General features: G+C 43.4%; 1 protein-coding gene across 1 annotated transcript in view; it reads right to left on the bottom strand.

Annotated features, from left to right (window-relative positions):
- Positions 1-408: 408 nt before the first annotated feature.
- Positions 409-12,267, bottom strand: part of ZXDC (ZXD family zinc finger C) — a 35,354-nt gene continuing 23,495 nt past the window's right edge. The window contains exons 10-11 of the mRNA XM_026650448.1: positions 8,470-8,571; positions 409-2,594 (exon numbers count right to left, since the gene is read on the bottom strand). Of these exons, the coding sequence (XP_026506233.1) occupies positions 2,508-2,594; positions 8,470-8,571 (189 nt within the window). The 3' untranslated portion in view covers positions 409-2,507. The remainder of the gene's footprint in view (positions 2,595-8,469; positions 8,572-12,267) is intronic.

Raw genomic sequence — 12,267 nt, 5'->3', positions numbered from 1 at the left:
TGACTGTTTACCTAGAAAAATAAACTGAACTCTCTCCCCCATTTTGCCTCTAGGCCAGTTGTCAACAACAGGGTTCTTCATAGAATTGAAGTCAGTTGTAAGATCCCTGGAATCTTAGGATATCACGTTCATTACACAGGTGGATGACATCTTTAGTTACAGCAAGACAAAGCTAGGTTCTAGACAGATGTTTGTCACAAACCCCAAGCCTATGCACCAAAAGAAACACCCTTCCAGGAATTGGAGTTTCAGTACAAGCTCCATCCTGCCTACTGAACATACAAGATTCAAGAGGAAAGAACAAGCACTGCAGATGAAAAGCTGTTCAGCATTAGTTTTAAAGCCAATAGCATATACCTTTGCATCAACAAAAGATTACTCATATCAAGAACAAACCCAATGCCAAAGTGACCATAAAAAAAGCTTTATTAATCCTTTTGCACCAGCAGTTCTTCAGATGTCCATTGCCAGCAATGGACTTCAAGCCGATTAACCGGAGTCTCGGCCCCAAGCAGTTAGCAATTTACATTCATATACAAAGCCAAGTGAGGTACATTTTCAGAAGTAGAAACAGATGCAGTTTTAAGTCCCATAAAAAGAAATTAGGTTTCTTCACCATTTTCTTAATTTAAGAACAACTGGTATGGTTCCATGAGGAGTTTGGCATTCAGGGTGACAGCTTTCAGGGACAGCATTAGCGACTGTTCTAAAGCAAGACCCAGTAGTCTGTTCAACAGTGCTGTGCTCCTGCAGATGACTCATAAGCCCCTTTAACCTTTCCACATTGGACTCCATGATCAAACAAAACAGCAGTCCCCGCAACAAGTGGGTGAAATCTCCTCACTGACTCACTCTGGCTTGGAGACCTCATCTGAGGCAGGCTAGAGATCCCTTGGGCATGAGCAGAGGAATATCCAATGCTCAAACTGTTTAGCCACCACAGACAGAAAAACAACGTTAGTTCAGAGGATAAAATACTGCCTGCAAATCAGTTTGAAGTGAAAATAGCCTGTATACTGCTTTCAAGACTCAGAAACCAAAAAGTATTTATCTGGACATATACATAGTTCAAAAGGCACAGGAAGTAAAAGCATTTCTGAACAACCTCAGGTGAATTCAACAGTATAACTAAATAAATAAATATGTGCAATATTAGGAAGATCGCAATGTTCTTCTGCATGACATCTTATTCTGTAAAAAATATATACACATACGTGCATACACACAACTCATTGAGGGGGAAAAAAACCACACACACACCCCTTTATCAAAGTCCTATACATAATTTTATAGGCATTCAGGACATCACCATAAAACATTTAAATTACTACCTTAAAATTTAATAACCAAAAGGTGTTTTGTTTTTTCCATTGAGAATTTACACAACCCTATGCTTATTCAGGCTTATTCAATTCAGTTAAGTACAGTACATGCAGCTGTTCTTCTAGAAACTGCAATTTTTCAAATGAGGCAATTCTTCCTAGTTAACAATACTTTTCCTCTCCCTCTAAAAAACTCTGACAACTGGATAATCAGTCGGCCAGCTGGACACTATGCTCACTAGATATTCTAGATTTTAATGAAGCTCAAGTGGTAACAGAATATATAATTCTAAAAGATAGTGGCTAGTTATGAGTAACTTGGGAACACTTTTTGTAGTATAAAAACATAATGAAGGTGCTTTGAATTAGGTGGCTGTCAAACATTTCACCAAAATAGGGACTGTTAAGACAGCCCTAACTTGTCAAATGCTGTTGGAACATTAGCTAATTGCTTATGGAGAATATAGTTCTCTAACGAAGCTTTCTTTTTTTAAGTCTTGCTGGAAGAATTCAGCTAAATATTATTCAGGATGAATGAGAGGGGGAAGGCTCAACATAGGCACCAAAACTCATTCACAGTTAATATTTAATCTATATTTTGGTATCCCAGGGACTTTTACTTCATTTCTTCTCCCTGCTTTCTGGGCACTATCCTACTTTCCTACCATGCCTTGTAAAATATTTTATTGAAATTTGCTGTCAATATATAAGATGGCTGAAACAAGTTTTGGAAAAAATATTTCAGGATTCCCCCCCCCCCGATTCCATATCATCCATGCCAAGTAGGAGACCTTTCCTAATGGAGGAAAAGTTTAAAAGTCACACAAAAAAATTTAAGTTTGTATTTGTTCATTAGCTGTGAAATATTTGCTTTCTTGTGAAAACAGGAAAATTATTACCCTGGTTAGACGTTTAATAGCTATGGCACTTTTCTACAATGGGATTTCAGCAAGTCCGGCCCCAGCATCTTTGACCACAAGACAGAAAGAATATCTTACATAGACATGTTAAGTAGGATTTGCTGATATTTTTTTTATTCTTTTTTCATGTAACTGACACTAAGTGTGTGATCATAGTCATGTACTCCTACTTTTCATATTTTCCTTGAGAAACTGGAACACAGCTATATTTGCTTTGTCAAGATATGACTGCACCATTCTGTTTTCAAATGAATATTCCTAACAATCATTCCAGGTCCTGTAAGTTTATTGTGCTTCCGGTGAACTGAGAGTTATCAGAACCTGCATCATCCTCTGTGGAGTTGTGTGGTTCCTGTCAAAACAAAGTACACAAAAGAGTTTGGAATTCAGACAAAGCTTTCACCCCATTATGTTTTCATTGCTTGTAACACACAGTCCCTTTTTGTAATATTTCTTTACCTTCAAACTTAATTCAAGCTTTGCAAATAGGGGCCGCTAACAGGGAGTTTAGAGAGAGAGTTTGGAAGGGGGCGAGGTACATTTGCCGTTCTTTAAAACCTTTAACCTAAACTATAATCAAATCTTCTTGATTTAAACAAAAACCCTATCATTAACCTAGGTAGCTATAGGAGAGAATGCAGGCAGAAGCCCAGCAGCAGAGTGGAGGCTATCCAGTTTATTGCGCTGAGTGCAGAATGTATGGTTACCTGCCCTGTGGGCGGGTGGCGTATGTGTGCATTCGGTGCAAGGAGCTCCTGGCCCTCAGAGACCGGGTGTGGGCTTTGGAGGCCAGGGTGGTGGAACTGGAGGAGCTAAGGGAGGCAGAGAGATATGTTGATGAGGCTTTCCGGGACACTGTAGATTTGTCCCACCTCCAGTCAGACAGCCCCTGCACTGTTAAGGAGGATGAAAGGCTCAGGGAAGGAGAGCAGTCAATGGGAGCAGAGGGAAACCTTCCCATAGTTGGGATCCTCCTTCCAGATGATGTTGGGATATCCTCTCGCACTGAGGTTACCTCTCCGGGGGAGGGAACTCCAGTCATTAGGAAAAGGCAGGTGTTAGTAATGGGAGATTCGATCATTAGAAACATAAATAGCTGGGTTTGTGATGACGGGGAGAACGGTATGGTGACTTGCCTACCGGGTGCAAAGGTTGCGGATCTCTCGAGGCATCTAGATAGAATTATGTGTAGTGCTAGGGTGGAGCCGGTGGTCATGGTACATGTAGGTACCAATGACATAGGGAAGGGTAGGAGAGATATCCTGGAGGCCAAATTTAGACTGCTAGGAAAGAGACTGAAATCCAGGACCTCTATGGTAGCATTCTCAGAAATGCTTCCAGTTCCACACGCAGGGCCAGGTAGGCAGGCAGAGCTTCAGCATCTCAATGCATGGATGAGAATGGTGTAGAGAGGAGTTTAGATTTATTAGGAACTGGGGAAACTTTTGGGATGGGGGGAGCCTATACAGGAAGGATGGGCTCCACCTAAACCAAACTGGATCCAGATTGCTGGCACTTAACATTAAAAAGGTTGCAGAGCAGTTTTTAAACTAAGAGATGGGGGAAAGCCGATTGCTGCAGTGGAGCACGTGGATCGGACAGAGACTTCTCTTAGAGGAGAGTCTATTGATAGAGATTCTCTAGGTTCTAGTCAGGAGGGGAGGATGGAAGAGGATAAAGTATGGGCCAGATCAGACGAGAAACATTCACATAAAAAAAGAATCTGACATCAGAAAAGGACAGACAAATAAACAGTGACAAGTTTTTGAAGTGCTTGTACACAAATGCTAGAAGTCTAAATAATAAGATGGGTGAACTAGAGCCTCATGTTAAAGGAGGATATTGATATAATAAGCATTACAGAAGTGGTAGTGTGGGGATAATCAATGGAACACAATCATTCCGGGGTACAAAATATATCGGAAGAACAGAACAGGTCATGCGGGGGGGGGGAGGGGGCACTATATGTGAAAGAAAATGTAGAATCAAATGAAGTAAAAATCTTAAATGAATCCACATGTTCCATAGAATCTCTATGGATAGTAATTCCATGCTCTAATAAGAATAGAACAGTAGGGATCTATTATCGACCACCCGACCAGGACAGTGATAGTGACGATGAAATGCTAAGGGAGATTAGACAGGCTATCAAAATAAAGAACTCGGTAATAGTGGGGGATTTCAATTATCCCCATATTGACTGGGTACATGTCACCTCAGGACGAAATGCAGAGACAAAATTTCTCAATACTTTAAATGACTGCTTTTTGGAGCAGCTGGAACAGGAACCCATAAGGGGAGAGGCAATTCTCGATTTAGTCCTGAGTGGAGCGCAGGATCTGGTCCAAGAGGTAACTATAACAGGACCACTTGGAAATAGTGACCAGAATATAACAACATTTAACATTCCTGTGGTGGGAAGAACACCTCAACAGCCCAACACTGTGGCATTTAATTTCAGAAAGGGGAACTATGCAAAAATGAGGAGGTTAGTTAAACAGAAATTAAAAGGTAAAGTGACTAGAGTGAAATCCCTGCAAGCTGCATGGACACTTTTCAAAGACACCATAATAGAGGCCCAACTTAAATGTATACCCCAAATTAAAAAACACAGTAAAAGAACTAAAAAAGAGCCACCGTGGCTTAACAATCATGTAAAAGAAGCAGTGAGAGATAAAAAGGCATCTTTTAAAAAGTTGAAGTCAAATCCTAGTGAGGTAAATAGAAAGGAGCATAAACACTGCCAAATTAAGTGTAAAAATGTAATAAGAAATGCCAAAAAGGAGTTTGAAGAACAGCTAACCAAAAACTCAAAAAGGTAATAAAATGTTTTTTACGTACATCAGAAGCAGGAAGCCTGCTAAACAACCAGTGGGGCCCCTGGATGATCGAGATACAAAAGGAGCACTTAAAGACAATAAAGTCATTGCAGAGAAACTAAATGAATTCTTTGCTTCAGTCTTCACAGCTGAGGATGTTAGGGGGATTCCCAAACCTGAGCCGTCCTTTGTAGGTGACAAATCTGAGGAATTGTCACAGATTGAAGTGTCACTAGAGGAGGTTTTGGAATTAATTGATAAACTTAACAGTAACAAGTCACTGGGACCAGATGGCATTCACCCAAGAGTTCTGAAAGAACTCAAATGTGAAGTTGCGGAACTATTAACTAGGGTTTGTAACCTGTCCTTTAAATCAGCTTCTGTACCCAATGACTGGAAGATAGCTAATGTAACGCCAATATTTAAAAAGGGCTTTAGAGGTGATCCCGGCAGTTACAGACTGGTAAGTCTAACGTCAGTACAGGGCAAATTAGTTGAAATAATAGTAAAGAATAAAATTGTCAGACACCTAGAAGAACATAACTTGCTGGGCAAAAGTCAACGTGGTTTCTGTAAAGGGAAAGCATGTCTTATTAATCTATTAGAGTTCTTTGAAGGGGTCAAACATGTGGACAACGGGGCTCCAGTGGACATAGTGTACTTAGATTTCCAGAAAGCCTTTGACAAGGTCCCTCACCAAAGGCTCTTACGTAAATTAAGTTGTCATGGGATAAGAGGGAAGATCCTTTCATGGATGAGAACTGGTTAAAAGACCGGGAACAAAGGGTAGGAATAAATGGTAAATTTTCAGAATAGAGAGGGGTAACTAGTGGCGTTCCCCAAGGGTCAGTCCTAGGACCAATCTATTCAACTTATTCATAAATGATCTGGAGAAAGGGGTAAACAGTAGGGTGGCAAAGTTTGCAGATAATACTAAACTGCTCAAGATAGTTAAGACCAAAGCAGACTGTGAAGAACTGCAAAAAGATCTCACAAAACAAAGTGATTGGGCAACAAAATGGCAACTGAAATTTAATGTGGATAAATGTAAAGTAATGCACATTGGAAAAAATAACCCCAACTATACATACAATATGATGGGGGCTAATTTAGCTACAACTAATCAGGAAAGATATCTTGGAGTCATCGTGGATAGTTCTCTGAAGACGTCCACGCAGTGTGCAACGGCAGTCAAAAAAGCAAACAGGATGTTAGGAATCATTCAAAAAGGGATAGAGAATAAGACGGAGAATATCTTATTGCCCTTATATAAATCCATGGTACGCCAACATCTTGAATCCTGCATACAGATGTGGTCTCATCTCAAAAAAGATACACTGGCATTAGAAAAGGTTCAGAGAAGGGCAACTAAAATGATTAGGGGTTTGGAACGGGTGCCATATGAGGAGAGATTAAAGAGGCCAGGACTTTTCAGCTTGGAAAAGAGGAGACTAAGGGGGGAATATGGAGAGGTATATAAAATCATGAGTGGTGTGGAGAAAGTGAATAAGGAAAAGTTATTTACTTGTTCCCATAATATAAGAACTAGGGGCCACCAAATGAAATTAATGGGCAGCAGGTTTAAAACAAATAAAAGGAAGTTCTTCTTCACACAGCGCACAGTCAACCTGTGGAACTCCTTGCCTGAGGAGGTTGTGAAGGCTAGGACTATATATCAGGGTTTAAAAGAGAACTAGATAAATTCATGGAGAGATCACTTGATCATTACGTGTTAGGTTCACTCCCTCTGGGGCACCTGGCATTGGCCACTGTCGGTAGACAGGATACTGGGCTGGATGGACCTTTGGTCTGACCCAGTATAGCCATTCTTATGTTATAAGATTATGCCAAGAAACCAAATGCACTGAACCCTTCACAGTAAATTTAAAGTTGTCCCACTCCTGGTTTGCAAACTGATCTAGCTGGACTGCTAACAGCATTTCATTAAAATGCTGATGGGGTGGGGATGGATCCTGACTATTGTTGACAAAAGAAACAAAATAATTGACAATTTAAAAAATATTGTTTCCCTTCACGTTAACCCTTCAGAATTTGAAATAATCCAACTCCCCTTCTGTACCCACCAATTTATTATAGGGTTGTTCAAGACATGGATAGTTCTGGGAAGAAAGTATACAAACCACTTTTGTTTCTACTGGAAAGGACATTATTTGGCTCAAATACTACGTTGCAATTAACTTGACAGATGGAAAGCTCCATAACGATCATAAAAAAGAAAAGTGATCTATTTCTCTCCACTAAGTTATTAGCACTTGGTTCTCAGTTATGGAGCTGTCCATGTTCACGGACAAACAGCTTGTCAGAATAGTAGATATTAGGAGTATCCTGAATAGGTAGCAAGACAGTTTTCAGCTGTCTTTACTCATGATGCTTTTGGGATGCAAGTGGCATTTGGTGGAGCTTCACTGCAGTACAGTGGTAAGAGACATTCCAAAAGTGAATGAATTTAAATCCACACTACTATCCAAAGGTGATTTTCAGTGCACAGGGTAGCAGAGCGTTCCATTCCCTTCAGCGGTTTTCTTGCACACTTTTACTAGTGCAGGGGTATTTTCCATGTCCGAGCTGCCAGTAAAGGTACTTCTCTGGTAGTAGCCCAAGTTGTTAAAGGGTTATGTTTCTGGTAGTTGCCATTAGATTGCGTCTGTTTAAAAATATCACTCCCTTTTGCTGCTGGAGTTATTTGAATCCCAGTCACTATGGAAGAGTAGGATCTATGAATGTCTTCACTTTCCTTTTGGGAACTACCACTTGGCCTCAATCTGTACTTGTTTGGGGATTTGACAGTTCTAGGATATCCCCTCAAATTTTAAAAACTGAGCACCTGATTTTCAGAAAAAACTCAGCATACAGCAGAGCTTCCACTCAGGTACCTATATAAGTCATTGTGTTTTCAGGAGCACTTGGCAAGCAACAGCCCTGCTATTACTAATGGAAGCAGATGGGTGCAGAGTACTTTTGAAAATCTGGTCACATCATATTTAAGGTGCCTAAATCAGAGCAGAGTTTTTTTGAAAATCCAGCCCCACAACTGTAAGTGCAGAGCACTTTTGAAAATCTGGCTCCAGGTCTTCCCGGCCACCTATCATAACAGTCATGGAACATCTTTCTCGAGGTTACCCTTTGGGGCAAAAGTAAATAGCATCTCCAACATGGAGCAAAACAAGAAATGGGAGCATTTGGGGCGGGGGGGGGAACCAACCTCCTACAGCATCTCTGCAATGCCCACGGCAAACCTCTTGTGGTCACAGAGCTAGAGCCTGTGAAATTAGACTTTGGTCTGAAAGTAGAGTACTTCTGTAGTACAGGATAGCGAAAGTGTTGGTGCAAAATTGTTTTCATTGCATCTAACTTGACAACCAAAATCAGAATTCTAAGGTGCTTTACCTGAAGGATATGAACAGGTAAGTCCACTGTAAGTTGAGAATGTGATGAGGAAGACTGAGAGCTGAGCTGAAAGGGCAAGTCTCCCTCTCCTGGGGGATCATCCTGCGAAGGGAAAAACAAAATGCAAACATAGTAGGAGACACTTGGAAATCTTATCACATAGCAAGCTTCATTCTCACTACTACAACAACCAAACCAAACCCAGGAAAGGTGAAGAGTGCCTTATTGGCTAAGACCTTACAAGGGTAGTATCCTAAGGCACCCCAGCTCTGAAGGCTGATGAGGCCTAAGAAATGTTTCCAGTGGTTTCATGGAAGGTGAACCAATCCCCCTAGTACTCAGTCACATGTGGCAACTGCAGATTGTAAGATGCTTTCTCAAGAACTTTACTACTAAAACTATGTGTTCACTCCAAGGCCATTGTGCTGCCAAAGTGGTGGTCCTGGGGCACCCCATGTGAAGGGGGAAAAGAAGAAGAGCTCTGCATGTGGCTCACCCCATACTAAGAGTAGGTGAGCTGAACAGATCCTCACTCTGCCTCCTGGAAACCAAACACCTCCAGGTCTGGCCAACAGCTTACTGCTCCCCGGTGAGATATTAGCATGTGAGGTGGAAGCTTATCTGACATTGCCTGTTAGAAGACCCTACCTTTTCAATTGCTTATAACTGCCAAACTTTAACCATTTGGGCTGAAATTTTCCATACTGAATATTTTTTGGGGGGAGGTGGGATTCAGCCAGAAGGGGTTGGCTGTTTCCAAAAATGAGACCAGGGAAAAATACTTTGCTTTGCCCATGTTAAAAAATATTGGCAACCTTTGCTTTGAAGACCTCCAGTGCCCCTGAGCTTAGGAGCAGATAGCTGAAGTTAGGCAAGGAAGGGGCCTTGTGCATCCGTCATGTGACTTTTGCTGTTCCTACAAAAAATCTGTCCAAATTTGACCTTTTAAGACTCTCAATTCACATATGCTCAGTAAAGACTTGCTAGAGATTCACATTTTCATTCTGCGAGGACTCCATCCACAGTAAGCATCCTCCAGCCCTGCAAGGTGCTGAACAGGGTCTTCCCTGCAACTGTAGTTGTAGCTGCTCTAGCCTGAATTCATGTCTCTTCTCTGCTTTCAATGCCCTCTCTGCTGCTGCACTAGCAGCATGGAGGAGAAAACGACCTAAGTCGTATGCAGATGAGACAAGAACCTGGTGTGCGTGTGTGCGAGAGAGAGAGAGAGACTGGAACAAGGGGAGCTAGCATAGAAACTGGGACTGACAGCCAGGGAGAAGTTGAGCCTGGGAGCCAAGGAAGGAAGTGGGCGGGGGGGGAGAGAGAGGGGGGAAGTGAAGAGAAGGATGACTGGGAGCCAGTGGGTGGGAAGGGAGAATTGGATCTGACCAGGAGCCCCAGTACAGGGGAGAATTGTGACTGGCTGGGCAGAGACTGGGACAAGGAACATTAACATAAGAACAATCATACTGGGTCACACCAAAGGTCCATCTAGCTCAGTATCCTGTCTTCCGACAGTGGCCAATCCCAGGAGCCCCAGAGGAAATGATCCATCCATCCCGTCACCCATTCCCAGCTTCTGGCACACAGAGGCTAGGCGCAGCATCCCTGCCCATCTTGGCTAATAGCCATTGTGACTAGAGGCCAGAGGAAAAGGGGGCGGGGGGGGAAAGAAGAGAGAGAGAGAGAGAGAGAGAGCGAGAGAGAGAGATCAGACAAGAAGCTGGGAAAGAGGAACTGGGGCTGAATGGGTGAGAAGAATGGGACTGGGACAGAAACAGTTTAGAGGGGAAGGGGCAAAAGGGGTCAAGCTTGGGAGAACCTAGCAGAAGGCTCTGTTCCCACTAGAGAACACTCTCCTCCAGAGCCTGGAATGGAATCCAAGACTTCCAAGTCTCACCATTAGTCTGCTGCTAGCAAATATATGTGAAGCCCTCAGGCAAGGGGTCTCATCCCACCCAATGCTGATCCACGCAGATGATTACAACCTACTACTGTTATCAGTTTGTTATTTCAAGAGGTAGAGGTCTGTGGCATGGATCTAAAGGCACCAACAGTACTGCTGATGACCAGAGTCACTAGGACAACACATGATGGAATCTGGTTTTTCAGTCTGCTTTTTAAAAAAAGCTCCAGAAAGTTACACATAAAAGTTACATTAAAAGAACATTAAGGCTGCAAAGTCAGGCATTCAAAAAGTACGATCTGCCAGGATTAAGATTCCCTGTGCAACTTATTTTGAAATACCTTCCGCGTCCCCCCGTGCCATAAGCACATACTATTTTTTCCCCCCCACAGATCCCCTGCCTCATTCAGTGCATAGAAAGGACAGTGCTCACTTAGCGAGCAGCTATTCAATATTGTTTTCTCCTCATGGTTCAGTGCATGGCCCATGCCTCACTTACAGCACACCAAATCAAACCTTGATCAGAAGACAGAATTAATAGTTCTTACAGGCAACCTTAATATTCTTATAAAAAACAGTTACTCACCTTCTCGTAACTGTTGTTCTTCGAGATGTGCTAATCACGTCCATTCCATTCTAGATGCATGCGCACCGTGTGCACAGTCATCGGAAAAGTTTTTCCCCTAGCAGCACCCGTCGGGTTGGCTGTGGAGCCCCCTGGAGTAGTGCCTCCATGGCGGTGAATATATGATCCTGCTGACCCACTGCCTCCTCAGCTCCTTCTTCCCTACTACTCCGACAGAGGGAAGGCGGGTGGGTTTGGAATGGATATGAGCAACACATCTCGAAGAACAGTTACGAGAAGGTCAGTAACCTTTTCTTCTTCAAGTGCTTGCTCATATCGATTCCAAATTAGGTGACTCCCAACCCTTACCTAGGCAGTGGGGTCAGAGTTATGGAATCGCTGACTGAAGCACCGCTCTGCCGAATGCTGCATCATCTCTGGCGTGCTGGGTGATGGTGTAATGAGAGATGAAGGTGTGCACCGAGGACCACGTCACTGCCCGGCAGATTTCCTGTATAGGGACCCACGCCAGGAATGCCACCGAGGAGGCCTGTGCCCTTATGGAATGCGCCATTAGCACCGGAGTAGGGACTTCATCTAGCTCGTAGCACATCCAAATGCAGGATGTGATCCACGACGAAATCCTCTGAGAGGAGACCGGGAGCCCTTTCATCCAATCTGCCACGAACAGCTGGTGTGAGTTATGAAACGGCTTCATGCGCTCAATGTAAAAGGCTAGCGCCCAGTGTGTGAAGCCTCTGTTCCTGGCTACTTGTATGAGGCTTAGGGTAAAAGACAGTTAGAAAAATGTCCTGGTTGGAGTGGAATTGGGACACAACCTTTGGAAGAAAGGCCAAGTGAGGCCTAAGCTGCACCTTGTCCTCGAAGAAAACTGTGTAGGGAGGGTTGGAGGTGAGGGCCTTCAGCTCCGAAACCCTCCTCACCGAAGTAATGGCGACTAGGAAGGCCACCTTCGATGACAGGTATACAAGCGAACAAGTTGCCAGCAGTTCAAACGGGGGACCCATCAGCTTGTAAAGGATCTCCTGTCTAACCTGTGGGTACAGTTGCGCCAGGTCCTTGAGGAAACAGCCAACCATGGGGTTGGCGAAGACGGAGCGCCCAGCCGCTCCCGGATGGAATGCGGAGATAGCTGCCAGGTGCACCTTGATGGATAATGCTGCCAGATGCTGCTGTTTCAAGTGCAGTAGGTATTCGAGGATAAGCGGTATGGGCACCTGCAGCATGGGATGTCCGACTCTGAGCCCACGAGATTGAACCTTTTCCACTTGGCCAGGTAGGTGGCCCTGGTGGATAGTTTCCTGCT

This window comes from Terrapene carolina, unplaced genomic scaffold, assembly GCF_002925995.2.
Source record: "Terrapene carolina triunguis isolate 2854851 unplaced genomic scaffold, T_m_triunguis-2.0 Scaffold89, whole genome shotgun sequence".
In the NCBI taxonomy this organism is placed as follows: domain Eukaryota; kingdom Metazoa; phylum Chordata; order Testudines; family Emydidae; genus Terrapene; species Terrapene triunguis.
This window is presented reverse-complemented; position numbering and strand designations above follow the sequence as displayed.